General features: G+C 40.3%; 1 protein-coding gene across 6 annotated transcripts in view; it reads left to right on the top strand.

Annotated features, from left to right (window-relative positions):
• Positions 1-429: 429 nt before the first annotated feature.
• The window catches only part of SEC11A (SEC11 homolog A, signal peptidase complex subunit), a 51,253-nt gene continuing 25,846 nt past the window's right edge, over positions 430-25,836 (top strand). The window contains exons 1-2 of one of the 6 annotated variants that reach the window (XM_067697585.1): positions 451-604; positions 9,332-9,459. In XM_067697585.1, coding sequence (XP_067553686.1) covers positions 9,373-9,459 — 87 coding nt within the window. In that variant the 5' untranslated portion in view covers positions 451-604; positions 9,332-9,372. Of the gene's footprint in view, positions 605-9,331; positions 9,460-25,836 lie in introns of those variants that run through there. The other 5 variants (XM_067697631.1, XM_067697603.1, XM_067697620.1 and 2 more) reach the window with 5 other exon arrangements.

Genomic DNA, 25,836 nt, shown 5'->3' with positions numbered 1-25,836 from the left:
CCGTCAGTTTCCCGTAGCGCAGGAGACCGGCCGCAGCAGAGGAAGCAAGGCCTGTCGGAACATCCAGGGCCACACCCAGACCCACGACCGGGGCCGCTCAGGGGCCCCGCGCTGGCCGCTCAGGGGCCTTTTCTGCCCTCAGACTCCAGAAACACGTTTCCCTATTGGCCAGGCGTGCACCAGGGCCCGCCTCCTGGAAGTTGCAGGGCGGCCTCCTATCTAACCCCTAGTGGCGGCCTCCGTGTGGGGCCACGCGGCTGAGAGCGGGAAGTGGGCTTCATTCTCTTCTCAGCAGACGAGGTTAGGGGTACGAGAGCCCTCCTACAGCGAGGTCAGGCGAGGAGGCTGGATTAGGACGGTCGCGAGACCCTTTGTCTGCTCGCCCCGGCGAAGGGGCGGAGCCGCGCCGGTCCCGCCCCGGTCCCGCCCCGGAAGCGGAAGTGCGGGCACCCTGAGGTTCTGTCCAGTGAGATCTTGGACCGTGCGCCAGCCGTTCCTCCTGCCGGTCACATCTCGCCGTTTCTTCTGCCCGTGTCCCCTCGCCGGCCCCGCCATGCTGTCTCTAGATTTTTTGGACGATGTGCGGCGGATGAACAAGCGGCAGGTGAGGTTTACCTCCCACTGTTCCCTTCGACGCTGCCACTGCGGTGCCCCGCGGACCTCTGGGCCCCAGTGTGAGGGCCGGAGCGGGTCTGACGCCTGGATTTCCATCTCTTTGTGGGGTCTGTGTCCAGAGGTAGCTTTATCCGCCCCATATTTTTAGCCGCTGGCTTATACGGGGCCTTCTAGGGGCGGAGCGGGAAGCCTGATCTTCACGTTCCATTGCCCCCTGTGTGGCAGGGAAGCAAGTGGAAACCGTAGGGCTCTTTGTAAGTGGGAGTTGGGGTTGCTTATTGTTTTAGGCTTAGTAAGGCGGCAAACTCGTGATTTCTCCAGTAGCAGCGACTTCCGATGGATTCCAGTAGCTAGGTTTAGCAGTTCACCGCTACTCTGGGATGCTCGGGAAGGCGGTTGTAAGGCCCCACAAAAGCCGTTTGGCTACTTTGAGCCCGTTACAACCCTTCTAGTACAGCTGGGTCTCAGCGGGCTGTCCTGACTTCCTTGAACCACCTCCGAGTTCAGAGTTGAAACGTTTACTCCCCTTGTCCTTGAGTCCGCTTAGCATTAAGGTATACCTCAGGATCCTCGGGTATACCTCCCAGTATTAGTGGTACCGGGATCCTGAAACTTCCATCTCCTGATTTTGTCCTTAAATCTTACTCCGTCTTGAACTTACAGATCATATTCCAAATGGTACTGGGAATACTGTTGTAATTATTTAGTCATTGGGAAAAGTTGCTCCTTTTTGTCTTCTACACCAAGTGTGTCTGTGGAGCCCACTTTTGCTTGCCTCGGACCTTTTTACAGTGTTTTGCTGTTAAGAATTGTCTTGATGTCACTATTAAAGGTTTTTCTCTTGGACTTCTATTATGCACTATTTATATTTACCATTTAGGGAAGAAGATATACAACTTCCCCTTACTCCCCTTCAGACCTCTTCTTAGACATGTTTGCTAATTCCTTCAGTCATAATTGATCATTTTTTCCCCAAATTGCACAAAACGTTTCAGATTCTCACTTGTATAGTGTTTTTTTTCCATCCATATCTGAATTTCTAGGTGCAGAGACATTGCTTTGAAGAAACTCTTCTTTTGGGCCTACTGTTTATTGTACCCTGTGCTAGGTACAATGAGAGAAATGCGAAGATAGATAAGACAGATTCTGCCTTCAAGGAGCATAAATATGTAGATAATGACTAAGGCAAAACAGTAACTATTTTGAGCTCTTGCTATGTGTGAAATGCTTTATATACCTGTGAGGTAGATAATGTTATTCCCATTATACAAGTGGAGAAAATGAGCAACCTCCCAGAGATTGTTAAGAGGGGATGTGAAGGATTGGATAGCATGGGGATGGGATGAGGGAAAGTTAGAAATGAGGTTTTACCTGCACATAATATCTGGGGGGAAAAATTGATACTGACTGTAGGTACCAAGAGCTAATTAGATGAAAAGAGGGAAACTAGAAATTTCATCAAATATCTGATTAATTTGAGTTGTAGTTTTTTTTTCCTGTCAGGTTCATAGAGGAATACTTTAGTACAGTAAACTCCATCCAGGGGAATTCCCTGGTGGTCCAGTGGTTAGGATTCCGCACTTCCACTGGGTGGGGTCTGGGTTTGATCCCTGGTCTGGGAACTGAGATCCCACAAGCTGTGTGGCGTGGCCAAAAACAAACAAACAAACAATTATATACACCCATTACAATCAAGATACAGAACATTTCTGTCACCCACAAGATCCCTTTGTAGTTCATTTCTTTAGCACTTGGCAACCACTGATTTGCTTTTTTGTCAATATAGATGGGTTTGCTTTTTTTTAAAAAAATATTTTATTTATTTAGCTAGCTGCACTGGGTCTTAGTTGCTGCACATGGGATCTTCATTGCGGCATGTGGGATCTTTAGTTGCAGCATGAGGGATCTTTAGTTGTGGCATGTGGGATCTAGTTCCCCGACTAGGAACCGAACCCGGGCCCTCTGCATTGGGAGCGTGGAGTCTTAGCCACTGGACCACTAGGGAAGTCCCTGGTTTGCATTTGATAGAAATGGAATCACAGAGTATGTATTCTTTTGAGCTGTAAGTTTTAATTGATTTTTAAGACCTTACTCAAGACTTTTGTTTACGGTATGTAATTTTTATTTTTGTCTCCTTCACAGTTTTCAAAATTAAAGTGTTTCACTACTTTCATGGCATCCAATACACTGTTGCCAGATTAATGTCTTCTCTCCTGCCCTCCAACCTTCAGTAGATCCCATTGCCTTGTAGGTTAAGTCCAACCCCCTTAGAATGGCATTTGAAGTAAGTCCCAGTCATTTTACAGTCTGCCGTTTCTCACTGTTTCAGTCTTGTCCCAGTTTACTCTTCCTGCCTGTTTCATTTCACTGTGTATATGAACATTGTTCTATTCAAACTTTGTGTACTTAACTGTCTTCAGAACTCCCCTTTTACTATTTGAGTCTTTGTGGACCGCCCTAGACTATTAGGTGATCTCTAAAGGCCTTTTAGCTGTTATGTACTATTCTATTTGTCTTCTCCCCTTTGCAGTGTGGCTCTTTTACTGTAGTGTCAGAGCACAGTGTTCCTGAGGCTTTTCTTAATCCATGAAACCCTGATTTGTAGTTTGCCTGTTTCTGTGGTAAATACTTCCAACATGGTTGATTTCAAGCTGCTAACATGACATCACTGAATGTGGAATTAGGAAGAAATGTGGTAGCATGCAACTGTAATTTCCACCTTACAGGTAAAATTTAAAAAATAATCTCAAGAACACAGATAATAGTAAAATGTAGTAAAATAGTTAGAAACTGATTTAGAGTATTTATTGACTTTGTTTTTTAAGTAATTTAATTGTACTAATTTTTAATAACACTGTGTTTAACAACCAGCTTGCAAGATTCCTGAAAATTTAGCAGGTTGGCTCCAGCACACCTCTGGTTGTAGGTTAGTTTCTTGATGCCCATTGAGGTAACCTTTGTGTGCAGAAAAGCCTGTTTAGAATTCTTATATTTAAAAACATAATATTCGATTTGTAAAACCTAAAATTTTAAAACAAAGTTCTTAAACCTTTCAGAATCAGTTTTCAAATCTTATCCTATTTAAAATCTAGCAGTTGGTGGGATCTTAGTTCCCTAACCAGGAATTGGACCCGGGCTCTCGGCAGTGAAAGCGCCAAGTCCTAACCACTGGACCGCCAGATTGGACCGCCAGGGAATTCCCAGGTCTAGCAAATTTTAACAATCACTTTTAAGGGCCTTTGAATATTTGGGCTAATTTATAAACAGACATCTTAAAAACGTTAAATTTAACTTATAAATTTAAAGAAGTTCCTTTTTAAGAACATCGATTATTCAACAAACACCACTGCATACTTATATAATTTTTATAAATCTGGAGCTTAGGTTCTCCTAAATGTTTCAACATTTGAATATAAGGTATAAATAGTAAGCTTTCTGATTAAAATAATAAATCTACAATTGATTGTACATTTTAAATTGGAATTACAAACCTGACCTATTACTTTTATATTCCAAATTCTCTTAAATTTTACAAAACTTAAGAAAAACTTACAAAACTTACAAAAACTTAAGATACCAAATATGCACAGTACCCTTAACATAAAAGTATTAATACTATACATAATCTCCTTTAAGCATTTCTGTTCTTAATTATGAATTTTCCTGGAGTGAAAAGATGCTTATTCACTAAATAAGTATGTCATGCCAAGTAATTTTTATATTATTTTCATGTGTAATTCTCTGCTTGCTGAGAATTCTTAATGATCAGAGGATATTGGCCAGCATGTGACTAGATCCATGTTTGAGCCCTGATGGGACTAATCTGACTTTGACAGAATTTGCTTTATTAGCTCCTCCTTAGGCCTTTTGCATTACTTGATTGAATTTTGCATTTCTTTGGATTTTAATTATCTGTATGTTTTCCTACGTAAATCTGAAGACCCTAGGACTTGGCACGATCCTTTCTTTTTATTTATTTATTTATTTTTTAATATTTTGGCTGTGCCTCACAGCATGTGGGATCTTAGTTCCCTGACCAGAGATCAAACCCCTGCCCCCTGCAGTAGAAGCGCTGAGTCTTAACCACTGGACCGCCAGGGAAGTCCCTCTTTTTATGTTTTTCAGTCTCTTAGGATCCCTTAACTCTTCTTTTTTTTTTTTTTTACTTATTATTATTTTTTATTTTGGCTGTGCTGGGTCTTCATTTTGGCACACAGGGTCTTAGTTGTGGCATGCGGACTCTTAGCTGTGGCATGCATGTGGGATCTACTTCCCCAACCAGGCATTGAACCCTGGCCCCCTGCATTGGGTGTGCGGAGTCTTACCCATGGGCCACAAGGGAAGTCCCTCACTTAACTCTTTTTTTAAAAAAATTAATTAATTTATTTATTTTTTTATGGCTGCATTGGGTCTTCGTTGCTGCACGCGGGCTTTCTCTAGTTGTGGCGAGCCGGGGCTTCTCTTTGTTGTGGTGCGCAGGCTTCTCACTGCAGTGGCTTCTCTTGTTGCAGAGCATAAGCTCTAGGTATGCGGGCTTCAGTAGTTGTGGCTCAGTGGCTCTAGAGCGCAGACTCAGTAGTTGTGGCGCACGGGCTCAGTTGCTCTGCAGCATGTGGGATCTTCCCAGACCAGGGCTCGAACCTGTGTCCCCTGCATTGGCAGGCGGATTCTTAACCACTGAGCCACCAGGGAAGTCCTGTTCACTTAACTCTTAATGGCTATTGTAGTGATACCTGATTGAATTCCGGATATCTTTGGTAACTTTTTTTTTTAATGAATTGGCCCTCTGGTGAAGCACATAGAAGCCTAGATTCTTCCTAGGCTTGGACCTAATATGAGTAAGTGTGCTGCGAATAGGAGGTATATACAGTACAGAGGACAGATCCATTACTTTTTTTGATTATTGAAAACTAATCTGGTCTTGTTTAGGATCAGGAAACTCTTTATCACTGGCAGGGTATAAAAATTCAGTAATAAATTGCCAAGTTTCAATGTAGAAACATCAGTCTCTGTTACATACACAAGGAAATCACAAGTAAAATTATGTTAAAAACTGCGCTTACTGTCCTCGAATATATTCTTCTTGAGCATCCAAAAATCATTCTTCATCCTGTATAACTTTGAGCAAATCTAGAATACAGTGCCATAGTAAGGATAAGGCATTTACTTGTTATGGTTCTTAGATACTTCATATTTTTTAGGTTTTTTTTCCCCCATAGTATTCTCTCCATGGACATACAGACAAGCATGATTATTTATTCTCATGCCAGATGGCACAAGCCTCCAACAATAAAGACAAATTCCACTTAAGCAGAAATTATGACCATAACTCTTCTTCAAAAGAGTTGTCTTTTGAGGCTTCCCTGGCAGTCCAGTGGTTTAAGACTTTGTGCTTCCACTGCTGGGGGCACAGGTTGGAACCCTGGTTGGGGAACTAAGACCCTGCATGCCATGCAGTGCAGACAAAAAGAAAAAAAAAAAGAGTTGTCTTTTCTGACTTCAAGGAGGGAGGTGAGGTAGAGTATCCAAACACAGAATATGTTCATGGGGATAGAATGCTTTGTCTGAAAAATTTGGCTTATCGGTCAGGGTTTAGTCTGGGAAGCAGAACCACTATGAATATTTTAGAATTAAGGGATTTATTATAGGAATAAGATTTTATACAATTGTAGGAGAAGCTGGATGAGTCAGGAGTCTAAAACAGAGATGCAGAAACAGAATGTCACCAGTTCTTCTGTAGCACTGTTGTGGGTAGACGGAAGCTTGCCATGGAATCTGGGGCTAGATTCCACATCTGGCTGATGGAGTGGAATCACACCAAAGGAGAGTAGATGAAGTCTGTGGAAGGCTGTTGCCTCTACAGCTCGTTTCCGGATGTGGAGCAGGGGAATGCGAGGACAAACTGGATTCTGCCAGGCCTTTAATGTCTGTCTCTCACCATGTCTAACCACAGTGACCTTCAGCATAATAGCAGCTGCTGCTACTCTTTCACCTTCTAGGTCTTGGGCAGCTTTCTCTTTGCTAAATCTAATTCAGAACCATACATGGAGGGGGGTTTGGGGAAGCCTAGTTCTAGCTAAGCCAATTTGGCAAAACTACTGTAGTTTTCAAAACTATTATAGTCTGCCCTTTGTCAACTCAGCATTTATACACACCTCTTTTAATCATATTTCACTTTTCAAATAAACATAAAAGCAAGATTATACTTCTGTCTTATATGCAGCTTTCCTTTGTTTCTGTAATTGGCTACATGGTTGTAGCTGTCATCTTTCTTCTTAACCATTCCACATTCCTTTTGCTCTCAGCAGGATCCTAAGTTGGTCATAGTTTCTTGCCTTACCCAAACCGTGATTATTAAAGGGTAATGTCATGAGGAGTCCTGCCTGAACTGGATTGTTATAGTTTTCACTAACTTTTATTGTAAGACATGGAAGTACTAAGAAAGGCCTCAGAGGATTCTTTATATTCCTATATATTCACTTCCCTCATTATGTAGTAACAAACCTCTGTTTTTCTCTGATGGTCAGGGTCAATCCCCTTTGCCAGTAAATAACCACCCCATTCCCTGCATTTTGGTTCACTGGCATGAGTATCCCAAAGTGGCAAGGGGGCAGACTCAACTTCCAGTTTAATGGAACCACTGTGTCTCCTGGTGGAAGAAAATCTCCTTTAGGAGTGAAAACTTCTGTTTTTTGGCTGCGCTGGGCAGCTTGTGGGATCTTAATTCCCCGAACAGGGATTGAATCCGGGCCATGGCAGTGAAAGCGCCAAGTCCTAACCACTGGACCACCAGCGAATTCCCAGGAATGAAAACTTCTAAACCAGCAGCCAAAACTATGAGGCTGGGAAGCAGAAATTTCACTAGCAGATTATTAGTAGTGGGAGGAGTCACTTCCATTCCCACCCTTTAATTCTGGACTAGTGAATCCTACTTACAGAAGATATTGGTTGCTGATTAAGAGCATATACCACATACTGGAGGACATTAGACATTATCCCAGCCCAACAAAGTGTTGCTGCTGTCTGGCTGGTACTGTAGCTGTCTTCAAAAGGCCATTTGTATCACTCAGAAGATAGAAACAACACCAGTAATTGAACAGGGAAAAATTAAATACAAAGAATTGTTAACTGGCAAAGATGCTCAACCACTAAAATGTGTAAAAGAGGACTCTTAAGGTGTTCAGAAATAGCGTATGCAGAAAACAGTTATTACCTTCTAGGATAAGGGAGTGAACAAAGAAAGAACTAGCAAAATACCTCCCTCCAACCCCCTTCACCCCTTCTTAACCGGAGAGGTAGACCTCTTTGGAGAGGGTGTGGCTGTCACAGGGACTTGCAATGACATTTGCCAGAGCAGTGAGCTGGAGCTGGACCTTAGAAGTGGCCCGCTGGGAGGTTGAGAAATTTGCCAGAGTATGTGTGGGCAGGAGTCAGTCTGTGATGGTCTCTGAAGTGACTAATAAGAGACCTCCAGTACACAGATCCACTAGCTACTGGGTGAAATAAAAACACTCCATGGGAAGAGAAGCCCCTCCCACTCTCTATCACCTTGCTGTGGCCCTGCAGTCCCTTTATTAATAAAACCTAACATCATTGAGCCAACTGGAAAAGGTGCCCTTGTTTATAGGCTCAGCCTGGTAACACAAAGAAGGATGGATTTGGTGCTGAGAGACAATAAATTGATAATGCCTACTGTTCCACTGTTCTTTCAGGCCAGCCACTTAAGATGATGGAGGACACAGTAAGACCAGTGAAATTCATGACCATGTGCCCACTGTTGTGCTTTAATTACCTATAAGTTCCCTGGTCAGAATCAGTGTTGTATGGAATACCATGATGCGGAATAAGGCATTCTGTAAGTTCATGAATGGTGGTTTTGACAGAAATACTGAGGACAAGGAAGACAGATCCATATACAGAGTCTATTCTAGATAGAAGAAATTGCTGCCCCTTCCATGCTGGAAGTGATCCAGTATCAGGAATGGTGGCATTGTTGGTCTTTGCAGTTGGCAGTCTAGGCACTCATCATTGGCTAGAACCAAACTGGTCTTGGTGAGTGAAAGTCCACATTGCTAACCTTCATCTTGGCAGCTACAGCCACTTTGATCATGAGTCCATTGGGTAAGACATAGATGGCTAGGGAAAGAGGCCGCTGACATCCACAAAACAGGTAATTTTATCCACCTGATTATTAAGATATTCTTCTGCTGGGGTAATTCTTTGGTGGGACACAAATATCTTCACATTCTATGTACCTACTTGGAAAGCTCCATCCACATACCTTTTCCGCAAACCTCTTGTCTCTAACTTTCCAGTGATATATCTTCCAAGTCCCTGGCCATCCAGCCAAATTGCTGGTCACTCTTGAATCAGTGTAAATCCACACCTGTGGCCATCTCTCCTTCCAGGAAAAGCAAACAATTATTGTATCACTTGATGTTCTGCCCATGGGAGGATTTCCCTTCATCATAATCCTTTATGGTGAACCCTGAATGGGGATGTCATGGCACAGCTGTCTACTTTCAGTTGGTGCTAGATGGTTCATGTAGAACCATCATCTAAACACCAGGCCTAAAGTCTTCTTTAGTCAGCTGGGCATAGGGAACTCCCCATGAGGCGAGAGGTGTAAGCTGAGAGAGAAGAAGCAATGTAGCATGAGTAGGAGCCATGAGTATCTGAGTCACTTGTGTCTCATACAACTTACTTGTGTCTTCAGGACCTGCTTGAGCCCAATCTTGTATATACTACTTACAGTGGATGATGGAGTACTGCTGTGAATGCCCAACTTTATGGCTTGGTGGATCTGGCAGCATCCAGTTCATGCTGAGGAGTTCAGGTTATATGGTAACTTGGTGATCCATGGTCTAGTGTTTAGTCTCTTCTAGAATTCAGCAGCTAGCTAGAAGCTGTTACAGAGGAGGAGAATAGTTCTCCAAAGGATAGCATAGCTTTGCCCCCAAATTCAAAGACCTGTGCTGTTGTTCACCCATAGAGGACTGCCAGAGGCTCTCCATCTGTTACAGGTATTTCAGTTACCATGAGAGCTGCTGGGTGTTATGGTCCAAGTGATAGAACAGCTTGATGGGAGCTTGGACCTGTTGCACAGCCCTCCTCAAAACTGGATCAAAATTGGTTTACTAGGTCAATACATTGGAGTAGCACACCCAAATGAGGTATATGTTGCCTCCAAAATCCAAAGAGGTCCACTAGGCTTTAAGTTTCTTGGTAGTAACAGGAACCAGATGCAGCAACTTGTTCTTCATCTTGGAAGGGATATCTTAACATGACTGGGACCACTGAACCCCAAGAATTTTCATGGGGATAGGAATTTCTGTGGGATTTATTTCTCACGCTCTGGCCACATATGTGTTTACCAAGGTGTCTAGGTCATGAGCTTCAACCACCCAGTCTAGTCACTGTGATATCATCAATATAGTGAACATGTTTACTCTGTGAATGTTGGACCAATCAAGGTCCCCATGGACCTTTATGATAGAAAGCTCTAGGGCTAATTGAGCCCTCAAGTAGGCTCTGCCACCAAAAGCATACTGCTTCTGGTGGTCTTATTTCTCTTGCTATAGGAGTCCTCAGGGATAGGAAACTGTCAAAAACGCGGAATGAGTCTCTTAAGTTGGAACTGCTAGAAGCTGATGATTGTCTTACTAAGACAGGGAACCTAACTTTTTATTTTAATCATCTAGACTTATTAAGAATATGTAACTTTTAGTTTTGATTGGTTATGCAGTTATTGCTACATGTAGTAGCATTGTTAAGGACTATGATATTCTGCATTACAAGCTAAATTATGGTTTGAGCCTAGAATATCACTTGTAGCAAGAAATAGGAGTGGAGAAGATAGCAAGAGCCAGATCATGGAAGGCCCTGTATACTCGGAGGTTCAGAATTTATCCTGTAGGTAGTGAGAGACATTTGTTTTGTTTTTTTTTTTTTGCGGTACGCGGGCCTCTCACTGTTGTGGCCTCTCGCGCTGCAGAGCGCAGGCTCAGCAGCCATGGCTCAGGGGCCTAGCCGCTCCACGGCATGTGGGATCTTCCCAGACCGGGGCACGAACCCATGTCCCCTGCATTGGCAGGCGGACTCTCAACCACTGCGCCACCAGGGAAGCCCTGAGAGAAGTTTCTGAGCAGACACCTCAATAATTTTATTTTCACTTTGCGAACAATAATTATATATAGGTGGATGAATTAGAAGGATACAAGTCTAGAGGTAGGACTCTCAGATTGTTTCAGTAGTCTGTGTAAGAGGAGATGAGACGTGAAGTAAGGCAATAGTCATAGAAATAAAGCCAATGGGATGGATGTGACAAATGTTGGGGAGATAAAATTTAGAGGACTTGGGTGGATGGTGATACTAATCACCAAGAGAATGTGGGAGGAGGAAGAGATTTGAGGAAAAGGATTGAGTTCAGCTCTGGATGTGTTGAATTTAAGGTGTCTGTTTAACATCTAGGTGATTTTTAGTAAGTAATTGGATATGCATACCAATTGGATATAATTGGTCTGGTATGGAGAAGAGATTTGGGTGTCATCAGCATATATGTTGTAATTGAAACCATGAATAGACAAGATTGCATGCAGAATGGAAAGAGAAAAGGGCAAAGGTTGGACTGCTAGAACACTTGTATTTAATGGGATGCCAGAGAAGAGGTCAGGGTCTGAGGTCGGTGACATAGAAACCAAGGGATGAGGGAGTTAGAAGAAAGTTAATCAAGTGTCAAGTGACTCAGAAAGACAAGGTAGTTAAAATAAGTTCATGGACTCCCTCTTCCGTTTTTTTAAAATTAATTAATTAATTGATTGATTGATTAATGGCTGTGTTGGGTCTTCATTGCTGCATGCAGGCTTTCTCTAGTTGTGGCGAGCCGGGGCTACTCTTTGTTGCAGTGCGCAAGCTTCTCATTGCGGTGGCTTCAGCACGGGCTCTAGGTGCGTGGGCTTCGGTAGTTGTGGCACGTAGGCTCAGTAGTTGTGATGCATGGGCCTAGTTGCTCCACGGCTTGTGGGATCTTCCTGGACCAGGGCTTGAACCCATGTCCCCTGCATTGGCAGGCGGATTCTTAACCACTGCGCCACCAGGGAGGTCCCCCTCTTCCTGGTTTTTAATGAATAGTTTAAATAGGTAATATATTTACATTGTTCTCCCCCACCCCCACAAAAAAGTGAGAGTGACGTTTTCCTATAGTCTCGCCAGCATTGTGTGTTTTCAGACTTAGATTTTTGCCATTCTAATAAATGAAAAGTGGTATCTCAGGACAGTCTTACTTTGTATTTCCCTCATTATCAGTTTGGTTGAACATATTTTCATATGATTTTGGAGTTGTTTTTATTTCATTTTCTGTGAACTAGCAGTTCATAATCCTTTGCCTATTTTCCTTTTGGATTGTTGTTATTGATTTCTAGGAGCTGTTTATAGGAAGATTAGTCTTTTGTCGTATATATTGTAAATATTTTCTCCCAGTTTGTCTTTTGATTTAGCTTATAGTATAATTTGCCATGCATAGTTGTCAGATTTTTTTGGTTATTTGCTCTTTTATTTTGTTTTGGGTAGCCAAATTTACCCATCTTTTCTTCATGGCTTCTGGATTTCAGGTCAGTTTAAAAAACCTCCTTTACTTCAAGGCCTTTCCTACTTTATTTTCTTCTATTACTTTTGTGACTATGTGCTTTAAAAAAAACCAGCTTTATTGGCATATAAAGTATAAAATTCACCCATTTTAAGTGTATAATTCATGGTTTTTAGCAAATTTATAGGGTTGTGCACCTATCACCACAATCCAGTTTTAGAACATTTCCATCATCCCTGAAAGATCCTTCGTGCATTTTTACAGTCAATGCCTGTTTCCACTCACAGCCCCAGACAACCACTAATCTGCTTTGTATCTCTATGATTTGCCTTTACTAGACATTTTATTTTTTTATTTTATTTTTATCAACAATTAGCTTTTATTAAATCATTTTATATAAATGGAATCCTATAAAATGTAGTCATTTGTAGCTGGTTGCTTGCTTTTTTATTTTTGGCTGTGTTGGGTCTTCATTGCTGCATGCGGGCTTTCTCTAGTTGCGGCGAGCAGGGACTACTCTTCCTTGAGGTGTGCGGGGCTTCTCATTGCAGTGGCTTCTGTTGCAGAGCACAGGCTCTAGGTGCACAGGCTTCAGTATTTGCAGCACATGGCCTCAGTAGTTATGGCACTCAGGCCCTAGAGTGCACAGGCTTCAGTAGTTGTGGTGCGTGGGCTCAGTAGTTGTGGCTTGCAGGCTCTAGGGTGTAGGTTCAGTAGCTGTGGGGCATGGGATTCATTGCTTCGCAGCATGTGGGATCTTCCCGGACTGGTGATCGAACCCGTGTCCCCTGCATTGGCAGGAGGATTCTTAACCACTGTGCCACCAGGGAAGTCCCTGATTGCTTTCATTTCACATGATTTTTTTAAATTGTGGTAATATATACATAACAAAATTTTCTATCCTAACCATTTTTTAAACTTTATTATTTATTTATTTTTAATGGAAATGTCGTTGATCACAATATTGTGTTAGTTGCAGGTGTACAGCAAAGTGATTCAGTTATACACAAATATATATGTATCTATTCTTTTTCAGATTCTTTTCCATTATAGGTTATTATGAGATATTGAATATAGTTCCCAGTGCTATACAGTAGGTCCTTGTTGTATCTTAACCATTTTTTAAGTGTAGAGTTCAGTAATGTTAAGTACATTCACATTGTTGAACAACCCGTCTCTAGGACTCTTTTTATCTTGCAAAATTAGAACTCTGTACTCATTTAAAAACTCCCCATTCTCCCCTTCCCCCAGCCCATAGAAACTACCATTGTACTTTCTGTCTCTGTGAATTCGGCTTTTATTAATTTTTTTCTCATTATTTGTTTTCTATTTCACTGATTTCTGCTCTAAACTTTATTTCCTTCCTTGGTTACTTTGTGTTTAGTTTGCTATATTTTCTAGTTTCTTAAAGTGGAATCTTGGGTTATTGGATTAAGGTCTTTCTTTTCAAATATATGTATTTAAAGCTATAGATTTGTCTCCAAGCAGTACTTTAGCTACATTACAGAAATTTTGACATGTTGTGTTTGTTTACACTCAGTTTAAAATATTTTGTAATTTCCCTGTGGTTCCTCTTTGAACCATGGGTTATTTGGGAAAAAATGTTTCTAAGTATGTATTTGTGGGTTTTTCAAATTTCTCTCCAGCGCTGATTTCTAATTTAATTATATTGTAGTTGAAGAGAATAGTTTGTATGATTACAGTGTTTTAAAATTGAGTCCCCTTTTAAAATTTGCCTAGAGCCTGGTCTCTGGAGAATGTTTCATGTTTGTTTGAAAAGAATGTGTATTCTCCTGTGTGGGGTGGACTGTTCTATAGATGTTTAGTTGGTTGAGGTATTCAAGTTTTCTATATCCTTGCTGATTTTCTGTCTTATTCTATCAACTATTAAGAAGAGGATGTTGAAGTCTCTAACTTTCTATCCTGAGATAGATCCTACTTGGTCATAAGGTATATATTGTTTGGTCTAAACATTTACTAAAATGTTACAGATACTTTTTATGTCTATATCCGTGATACCATTCTGTGGTTTTCTTGTAACATCTTTATCTGATTTGGGTATCAGTAATGTTGGCCTTCATAAAGTGAGTTGGGAAGTATTCCCTCTTCTTCAGTTTTCTGGAAGAGTTGGCATAGAATTATGATTTTTTCCTTTAAATGCTCGGTAGAATTCATTAGTGAATACTGTCTGAGCCTGGAGTTTTTCTTTGTGGGAAAGTTTTTAAATCATAAATTCAGTTTCTTTAATAGGTCTGTTCAGGTCTATCTATTTCTTCTTCAGTGAGCTTTGGTAGCGTGTATTTCAAGAATTAATATATTGGTATAAAGGTATTCACAATACTTATTATCCTCTTGATATTTGTATATTAATACAAGTTAATAAGTATTAGTCTAGTGATGTCACCTCTCTCATTCCTTCCTGATATCAGTAATTCATATCTTTCTTTTTTTCCTCATTAGTCTGGCTAATGGATCTCCTCAAAGAACCAACTTTTGGTTTGCTTTTCTTTACTGTTTTCCTGTCTTCAGTTTCACTTATTTCTACTCATATTTTTAGTATTTCTTTTTTGTGAGTTACTTTGGATTTCATTTGGCTTTCCTAGTGTTTTAAGGTGGAAGCTTAATTTGGGAAATCCACAAATATTTGGAAATTAAACAGTGCATTTCTAAATAACCCATGGGTCAAAGGAGAATCACAAGGGAAATTGCAAAATATTTTGAACTGAGTATAAACAAAAACACAACATATAATTTGAGACATTTCTGTTTTCTTAACATAGGCCTTTACTACTATAAAATTCCCTTTACATACTACTTTAGGTGCATCCTACAAATTTTGAAATGTTGTATTTTTATTCTCTTGATTTCTTCTTTTACCATGGGTGATTTAGAAGTGTTATTTGATTTCTAAACATTTGGGGGAATTTTTCAGGTATCTTTCTGTTACTGATTTCTATTTTCATTCCATTGTGATTGGAGAATACTCTTTGCATAATTCAAATCCCTTTCTATTTATTGAGATTTGTTTTGTGGTCTTGAATATGGTCTATCTTGGTGAATGTTCTCTGTGTACTTAAAAGGAATGTGTATCTGCTGTTGTCGGGCAGAATGTTCTGTAAATATCAGTTAGGTCAAATTGGTTGGTAGTGTTGTTCAAATCTTCTCTATGCTTATTGATTTTTTTGTCTTCCTGCTGTATCAGTTATTGAAAGGGGGTGTTGACATTTCTGACTATAACTATGGATTTTTCTGTTTCTCCTATTCTTTTCCATTATGGTTTATCGCAGGATATTGAATATAGTTCCCTGTAGTATACATTATGCTATACATAAACTTGTTGTTTATCCATTCTTAATGTAATAGTTTGCATCTACCAACCCTAAACTCCCAATCCATCCCTCTCCCTCCCCCTCCCCGCCTTGGCAACCACAAGTCTGTTCTCTATGTCTGTGAGTCTGTTTCTGTTTTGTACATAGGTTCATTGTGCCATATTTTAGATTGCACATATAAGTGATATCATATGGTATTTGTCTTTCTCTTTCTGACTTCATTTAGTATGATAATCTCTAGTTGCATCCTGAAATAGTTTTTTATTGCTATGACTTCAGTTTCACTAAACTTTTCTTCTGTGATGTCTAATCTGCTGTTATTCCATTCTGTGTGGTTTTCAGACAAGATTGGGTGCTTTCAGGGTGGTATGCTGTGTGGTTTTCATTTCAGACATATTCTTTTTCATCTCCAGAGGTTTGGGCTGGGTCTTGGATATATTTTCTATCATCTAAGTCTCTATTTAATGTGCTTAGTCTTTCCCCCTACCTTTTATTTTTATTTCTTTTGCCACACCACACAATTTGTGGGATCTTAGTTTCCTGACCAGGGATTAAACCTGGGCCGCGGCAGTGAAAGCACTGAGTCCTAACCACTGGACTGCCAGGGAATTCCTGTTTCAAGGCTTTTTTTTTTTTTTTGGCGGTACGCGGGCCTCTCACTGCCGTGGCCTCTCCCGTTGCAGAGCACAGGCTCCGGACGCACAGGCTCAGCAGCCATGGCTTATGGGCCCAGCCGCTCCACAGCATGTGGGATCCTCCCGGACCGGGGCACAAACACATGTCCCCTGCATCGGCAGGCGGACTCCCAACCACTGCGCCACCAGGGAAGCCCTCAAGGCTTTTTTAAAAGGCTTTGTTAGGCAAGTCCAGAGCAGCCTTCAGTCTAAGGTTAATTTTGCACCACAACTGAGCAATAACTTTTGAGTATGCTATCCAAAGCCCATGTGTTATGAACATTTCCACTCTGGCTGGTGGAAGCAAATTATCCCTGCCGCATATGAACTTTTAGAATTGTCCTATCTGCTCCTTTTAGTTGGTTCTTTTTCCGTCCTTGGTACTTCCCTGAAATGCATGTGCTGATCATTGCTGATCATCACTCAGCTGAAGACTTGAGGAGAGACCATCTGTAGATCTTTGTGTAGTTCTCATTTCTGTACTGCCCTACAATCTTAAGTTGCCTTCACTTCCCCAAACTCCCAGTTCTTTATCCTCAAGTCGAGGAGACTTCTAGGCTCTGGCTACATTTCTGTTTTGCCCTGTGGCCTGGAAACTATCCATTCTGTAAATTGGGGCAATTGTAGGGCTCACCTTGTTTCTCCTTTCATAGTCCTATGCTACCTGGACACAGTCACATGTCCAGTGTCTGAAAACCTTTGTTTCATATACTTTGTCCAGTGTTTTAGTTATTTCAGAGGTAAATTTGGTCCCTATTCCTCCAGTTTGGCCTGAATAGCATATATTCAAGATTCATCTATGTTGTGTGTTTCAGTAGTTCATGTTTTCTATTCCTGAGTAGTTTTCCATTACTTGGAAATGTTGTAATTTATTTATTCACCTGTTGATGGACATTTGGGTTTTTGTCTTTTTTTTTCTCCCAATTTGAGGCTGTTACGAATGAAACTGCTGTACATGTGTTGTGTTTTCATTTGTCAGATTTTTAAAAGATTTAATGGATTTTTTAAAATGAAAATTATCTTATTGGTATTATGCCTGTTTAGACTATTCAGGAACTTTTGTTATCGTTGTTAATCTTTTAAGATCCTCACTGGGACTATCAGTGACTTTATTGGACCATAATAACAGTGTCTATTCTGAATATACTTCAGTTTTTCCAACACCATCAGTTTCACTTGTACCTGCTGTCCGTGTATCTGCCTCTAATGCCCTAGCTTCTGCTCCTGCTTCTATGAGTTAGAAACCAGTGGAATTGTGGTTATGAATTAATGAGTCTCTTAGTTTGAGGTCGCATGGTAAGTGGAATTTAAGACTTAGGCCAATGGCTATTTTGTAGCTCTAAGACACATTTTTGCTTCCATGGTCACTTCTGTCTTTGCTTGAGATGGCTAGAAGTCTGACTTCTATGTAAATATCCTATATGTTGAACTTCAAGTACCTCTTACAAGAACAGGAAATATAATGGTATATTTGATAACTAAAGGATAAATGCACAGTATATAATTTCCAGATTGTGGCTTGTTAAATTATAATATTTAAACTTACTATCAGCTTTATTTTGCTGAATTTTCTGTTGTAGGTTTTTCTTAAATTCTTGTTATTTATTACTTACTGTTTATTTTAAGTTGTCATGTGGATTATTCTAGTCACGGAACTTTTGGGGGAAGTCTCCACACACTACTTCCCAAAAGTGCAAAAGAAAAATAGCACACACAAATCTCCCTATACCATAGCTACCGAAAGATATTACATAGAGCTTTGACTGGTTTTAATAACATTCTTTTCTAGTTACACCTTGAACACTGAGGAATATAATGTTCCAGTCACTTCTTAGAAAAAATAATGGGGCTATTCAATTCTGTGGTTATTATTCTACTTATGTCACAATGTCTTATTAATAGTTAGCTTGATGTGGCCAAATGGTATGAGAAGGTTAGGTAGCTGCCACCTTATTTCTGCCAATACCCAAAAAAGCACTTCTTTCTGTACGTTGATTCTGTATATTCATTAGCATTCAGATATAGTGGTAAAGAAAGCAGGGGCTAGGGAGGCAATATGTTTGTCTTTTCAGTAAAGATTTTTGTCACGAAAAAGGGGAGAAAAGAAAGAGAAAAATAGGACATTTTCAAACTTGCTCAGGTAGAGTATTTGTTTTAGCAAATAGTGTGCTTCTGTCTAGGTTTTGGCTCACATACTGACTTAGCAGTATTCAAACAGGCACCTTTAAAGGAACATTTGCCAGTTACATGTATTGAGGGACTTTTAACCTCTTTCTCTAATAAGAATGATGAGGATAATCTTGATGATTAGATGCATTTCACAACAATGATTCTATAGCAAAAAGTAGTATTACATGTCTGAAGAAAAAGAGAAGGGTAATTATAGTGACCTCCTGGCAGGGACAGAGAAAATCACGATTTTTTAAGTCTTTCATTTTTCTTTTAAAGGACAGTTATTTTACGGACTTCCCTGGCAGCCCAGTCGTTAAGACTCTGCACTCCTAATGCAGGGGGCACGGGTCCCATCCCTGGTTGGGGAACTAAGATCCCATACACTGCATAGCATGGCCAAAAAAAAAAAAAGAACAGTTATTTTATTAGATATTGCACACCTGTTCTGACAATGCTACATCTGTGCCCTTCTGAAAATGGAAAGATTTTCCTCAACAAAACAGATTTGAACTGGCTGACATGTAGCTATTTTTAGTTTTATTTATTTCAGTGTGAATTTTTTATGTTTTGCTGGAGAAATATTAATATGGTTGATTATGGGATATTGCCTGCTTGGGGTGTTATGTGCTATATGGTATGTTACCTTTTCAAAATCTGGACAATTCTGAATTACGAAGCATTTCTGACCCCCAAGGGTGTTAAATAAGGAATCATGAAACTATAGTTTATAGTTTTTATGGAATCCCACAGCCCTTCCTTCAGTGATTCTGGATCGGGGCCCATAATCTATTGTCCTAACCAGTAGTATAGGTGGCTTTCTTAGCATGGGAAGTTTGGAAAATAGAGCCTTCAGCTGAATTCCTGACTGCTGATCCACAGGTTGACCATAATCACTTCTTAGAAGCTAGTTTTCCTGCTTTTAGCCTCTCCCACTCTACTTCCTCAAATCTGTCTTTGGAATAAAAAGACCATTTTTTGTCTTTTAAAAAGCTACTGTCTTGAGGTGGAGTCAAGATGGCGGTGTGGGAAGACGTGGAGTTAGCATCTCCCTACAACTAGGGTGCCTGCCAGCTACTGGTGGGGGACTCTGATGCCCAAGGAGACGGAAGGAACCCCAAAGCAAACCGGTAGGATGTAGGGGGACTGAGGGGGGAGGAGAAGTGGAGGCCAGACAGGATCAGCACCCCTGAGGCCGGAGAGATCAGGAGTGGCAGGCGGAAGGGGCCCCCGGAAAGAGCAGGCAAGGAGTGGAGGGCGGTTGCCCCACCCACTCAGGCACAGGGAGCCTGCTAAGCTCCCAGGCGGGTCCCCTGCTCTCCAAAGCCCCCTCCAGGCCATGTGGGTCCTTGAGGGCATGGGAAGGAGACCTGGGAGATCAGGAGAGGCAAGTGGGAGGGGCCCTCCAGGAGGAGCAAGAGAGGAGCAGAGGGCGATTGCCCTACCCACTCAAGACCAGGAAGCCTGCTGGGCTCCCAGGTGAGGTCCCCCGCCCTCTGAGACTAGAGGTGGGGGCACGCCTGGGCCCCTTCTGTCCCTTGAGCCTGAGCCCCACCCCCCACAGCCCCCAGGGCCTTTTCCAGTCCTGTGGGTCCTGAGCATTGGCCCCACCTACCGCCCAAACCTCGCCCCTGCTTAGGCCCTGCCCTCCACAACCAAGGCCTCCCCCTGCCTTTTTCTTTTTCCCCTTCTCTTTTTTACTATTGTGGTATTGATGTACCTTCTGGTTGTTGATTCATCTATACTTTTATTTTTATATTCTTCCTAACTTATCTATTAGTTTCCTAGTCTAATTTTATTTTTTACTTTGTTATTGTTTTTTGTTTTTTTGTATGTTTTTTGGTTTTTCTTTCTACGCCTCAGGCGGCTCGGGGGATCTTGGTTCACGAGCCCAGGGTCCGGCTGAAGCTCCTGCAGTGGGACTCTTGAGTCTGAACCACTGGACTAACAAGAGAACCTCAGACTCCAGGGAATATTTATCAGAGTGAGGTCTCATGGAGTTCCTCATCTCAGCACCAAGACTCAGCTCTACCCAATAGCCTACAAACCCCAGTGTTGGAAGCCTCAGGCCAAACAACCAGTAAGACAGGAGCACAATCCCACTAATAAAAAAAAAAAAAAAAAAATGTCACAGATGAAAGAGCAAGGTAAAAACCTACAAGACCAAATAAATGAAGATGAAATAGGCAGTCCACCTGAAAAAAAATTCAGAGTAATGATAGTAAAGATGATCCAGAATCTTGGAAATAGAATGGAGGCATGGACTGAGAAAATACAAGAAATGTTTAACAAAGAGCTAGACAAACTAAAGGACAAACAAACAGAGATGAACAGCACAATAACTGAAATGAAGAATACACTAGAAGGAATCAATAACAGAATAACTGAGGCAGAAGAATGAATAAGTGAGCTGGAAGACAAAGTGGTGGAAATAACTGCAGAGGAGCAGAATAAAAAAAAAGAATGAAAATAATTGAAGACAATCTCAGAGACCTCTGGGACAACACTAAACGCACCAACATTCGAATTATAGGGGTCCCAGAAGAAGAAGAGAAAAAAGAAAGGGTCTGAGAAAGTATTTGAAGAGATTATCGTTGAAAACTTCCCTAACATGGGAAGGGAAATAGTCACCCAAGTCCAAGAAGCACAGAGAGTCCCATAGAGTATAAACCCTAGGAAAAACACATCAAGACACATATTAATCAAACTAACAAAAATTAAATTCAAAGAAAAAATATTAAAAGCAGCAAGGGAAAAGCAACAAATAATGTATAAGGGAAACCCCATAAGGTTAACAGCTGATTTTTCAGCAGAAACTCTGCAGGCCAGAAGGGAGTGGCAGGAGAGGGCAGACAGCAGAAGCAAAAACTACATTCCTGCAGCCTGTGGAACAAAAACCACATTCACAAAAAGATAGACAAGATGAAAAGGTAGAGGGCTATGTATCAGATGAAGGAACAAGATAAAATCCCAAATAAACAACTAAATGAAGTGGAGATAGGCAACCTTCCAGAAAAAGAATTCATAATAACGATACTGAAGATAATCCAGGACCTTGGAAAAAGAATGGAGGCAAAGATGGAGAAGATGCAAGAAATGTTTAACAAAGACCTAGAAGCGTTAAAGAACAAATAAACAGATGAAAATACAATAACAAATGAAAAATACATTAGAAGGAATCAATAGCAGAATAACTGAGGCAGAAGAACGGATAAGTGACCTGGAGGACAGAATGGTGGAATTCACTGGTGTGGAACAGAATGAAGAAAAAAGAATGAAAAGAAATGAAGACAGCCTAAGAGACTTCTGGGACAACATTAAATGCAACAACATTCGCGTTATAGGGGTCCCAGAAGGAGAAGAGAGAGAGAAAGGACCTGTGAAAGTATTTGAAGAGATTATAGTAGAAAACTTCCCTAACATAGGAAAGGAAATAGCCACCCAAGTCCAGGAAGCGCAGAGAGTCCCATACAGGATAAACCCAAGGAGAAACACGCCCAGACACATAATAATCAAACTGGCAAAAATTAAAGACAAAGAAAAATTATTGAAAGCAGCAAGGCAAAAATGACAAATAACATACAAGGGATCTCCCATAAGGTTAACAGCTGATTTCGCAGCAGAAACTCTACAAGCCAGAAGGGAGTGGCATGACATATTTAAAGTGATGAAAGGGAAGAAGCTACAACCAAGATTACTCTACCCGGCAAGGATCTCATTCAGATTCTGTGGAGAAATCAAAAGCTTTTCAGACAAGCAGAAGCTAAGAGAATTCAGCACCACCAAACCAGCTTTGCAACAAATGCTGAAGAAACTTCTCTAAGTGGAAAACACAAGAGAAGAAAAAGACCCACAAAAACAAACCCAAAACAATTAAGAAAATGGTAATAGGAACATTCATATCGACAATAACCTTGAATGCAAATGGATTAAATGCCCCAACCAAAAGACACAGACTAGCTGAATGGATACGAAAACAAGACCCACATAAATACCGTCTACAAGATACCCACTTCAGACCTGGGGACACATACAGACTGAAAGTGAAGGGATGGAAAAAGATATTCCATGCAAATGGAAATCAAAAGAAAGCTGGAGTAGCAATACTCATATCAGATAAAATAGACTTTAAATTAAAGACAGTTACAAGAGATAAGGAGGGATACTACGTAATAATCAAAGGATCAATCTAAGAAGAAGATATAACAATCATAAATGTTTATGCACCCAACATAGGAGCACCTCAATACATAAGGCAAATGCTAACAACCATGAAAGGAGAAATCGACAGTAACACAATAATAGTAGTGGATTTTAGCACCCCAGTTACACCAATGGACAGATCATCCAAACAGAAAATTAATAAGGAAACACAAGCTTTAAATGACACAATAGACCAGATCTAATTGATATTTATAGGACATTCCACCCAAAAGTGGCAGAATACACTTTCTTTTCAAGTGCACATGGAACATTCTCCAGGATAGATCACATCTTGGGTCACAAATCAAGCCTCAGTAAATTTAAGAAAATTGAAATAATATCAAGCATCTTTTCTGACCACAACACTATGAGATTGGAAATCAATTACAGGAAAAAAACTGTAAAAAACACAATTACATAGAGGCTAAACAGTGTGCTACTAAATAGCCAAGAGATCGCTGAAGAAATCAAAGAAATTAAAAAATACATAGAAACAAATGACAACGAAAACACAATGACCCAAAACCTGTGGGACACAGCAAAAGGAGTTCTAAGAGGGAAGTTTATAGCAATACAACCTCACCTCAAGAAATAAGAAAAATCTCAAGTAAACCCTACACTTAAAATAACTAGGGAAAGAAGAACAGAGAAAACCCAAAGTCAGTAGAAGGAAAGAAATCATAAAGATCAGAGCAGAAATAAATGAAATAGAAATGAAGAAAACAATAGCAAAAACCAATAAAACTAAAAGCTGGTTCTTTGAGGAGATAAACAAAATTGATAAACCCTTAGACTCGTCTAGAAAAAAATGGAGAGGACACAAATCAATAAAATTAGAAGTGAAAAAGGAGAAATCACAGCTGACATTACAGAAATACAAAGGCTTATAAGAGGCTACTACAAACAACTATATGCCAATAAAATGGACAACCACGAAGAAACGGACAAATTTTTGGAAAGGTACAACTTTCCAAGACTGAACCAGGAAGAATTAGAAAATATAAACAGACCTATCACAAGTAATGAAATTGAAACCATAATTAAAAATCTTCCAACAGACAAAAGGCCAGGATCAGATGGCTTCACAGGCAAATTCTATCAAATATTTAGAAAAGACCTAACACTGATACTTCTCAAACTCTTCCAAAAAATTGCAGAGGGAGAGACACTCCCAAATTCATTCTACGAAGCCACCATCACCCTGATACCAAAACCAGAAAAAGATATCACAAAAAAAGAAAATTATAGACCAATATCCCTGGTGAACATAGATGCAAAAATCCTGAACAAAATACTAGCAAACAGAACCTAACAGCACATTAAAAGGGTCATACACCATGATCAAGTGGGATTTATCCCAGGGATGCAAGGATTCTTCAATATATGCAAATCAATCAATGTGATACACCACGTTAACGAACTGAAGGATAAAAACCATATGATCATCTCAATAGATGCAGAAAAAGCTTTTGACAAAATTCAACACCCATTTATGATAAAAACTCTCCAGAAAGTGGGCAAAGAGGGAACCTACCTCAACATAATAAAAGCCGTATATGACAAACCCACAGCAAGCATCATACTCAATGGTGAAAAACTGAAAGCAATTCCACTAAGATCTGGAACAATTCAAGGATGTCCACTCTCACCACTCTTATTCAACATAGTTTTGTAAGTCTTAGCCATGGCAATCAGAGAAGAAAAAGAAATAAAAGGAATACAAACTGGAAAATAAGTAAAACTGCCTCTGTTTGCTGATGACATGATACTATACATAGAAAATCCTAAAGATGCCACCAGAAAACTCCTAAAGCTAATCAGTGAATTTGGTAAGGTCGCAGGATACAAAATTAATGCACAGAAATCTCTGGCATTCTTACATACCAACAATGAAAAATCAGAGAAATTAAGGACACACTCCCATTTACCATTGCAAGAAAAAGAATAAAATACCTAGGGAATAAACCTGCCTAAGGAGGCGAAAGACTTGTACTCAGAAAACTATAAGACACTGATGAAAGAAATCAAAGATGACATAAACAGATGGAGAAATAGACCATGTTCTTGGATTGGAAGAATCAATATTGTGAAAATGACTATACTATCCAAGGCAAACTACAGATTCAGTGCAATCCCTATCAAACTACCAATGGCATTCTTCACAGAATTAACAAAAAATTTTACAATTTGTATGGAAATACAAAAGACCCTGAATAGCCAAAGCATTCTTGAGAAAGGAAATTGCAGGGGGAGGAATCAGGCTGCCCGACTTCAAACTATACCACAAAGCTACAGTAATCAAGGCAGTATGGTACTGGCACAAAAACAAATATAGATCAGTGGTACAAGATAGAATGCCCAGATAAACCTGTGCACATATGGGCACCTAATTTACGACAAAAGAGGCAAAAACATACAGTGGAGAAAAGATAGCCTCTTCGATAAGTGGTGCTGGGAAATCTGGACAGCTGCATGTAAAAGAATGAAATGAGAACACTCCCTAACACCATACACAAAAATAAACTCCAAATGGATTAAGGACTTAAATGTAAGACCAGGCACTATAAAACTCTTAGAGGAAAACATAGGAAAAACACTCTTTGACATAAACCACAGCAAGATCTTTTTTGACCCACCTCCTAGAGTAACGGAAATAAAAACAAATAAACAAATGGGACTTAATTAAACTTATAAGCTTTTGCACAGCAAAGGAAACCATACACAAGACAAAAAAGAGAACCCTCAGAATGGGAGAAAATACTTGCAAATGAAACAACAGACAAAGGATTAATCTCAAAAATACACAAACAGCTCATGGAACACAATATCAAAAAAAACAATCCAGTTAAAGAATGGGCGGAAGACCTCAATAGACAGTTCACCAAGGAAGACATACAGATGACCAAGAGGCATATGAAAGATGCTCAACATCACTAATTATTAGAGAAATGCAAATCAAAACTACAATGAGGTATCACCTCACACCGGCCAGAATGGCCATTATCAAAAAATCTAGAAACAATAAATGATGGAAAGGGTGTGGTGAAAAGGGAACCCTCTTGCACTGTTGGTGGGGATGTAAATTGATACAACCACTATGAAAAACAGTATGGAGTTTCCTTAAAAAACTAAAAGTAGAACTACCATATGACCCTGCAATCCCACTACTGGGCATATACCCTGAGAAAACCATAATTCAGAAGAAGATATGTACCACAGTGTTCATTGCAGCAGTGTTAACAATAGCCAGGACATGGAAGCA

This window comes from Pseudorca crassidens, chromosome 1 (assembly GCF_039906515.1).
Source record: "Pseudorca crassidens isolate mPseCra1 chromosome 1, mPseCra1.hap1, whole genome shotgun sequence".
In the NCBI taxonomy this organism is placed as follows: Eukaryota; Metazoa; Chordata; class Mammalia; order Artiodactyla; family Delphinidae; genus Pseudorca; species Pseudorca crassidens.
Note: the sequence above shows the minus strand (reverse complement) of the source record. Positions and strands in the feature narration are given on the sequence as shown.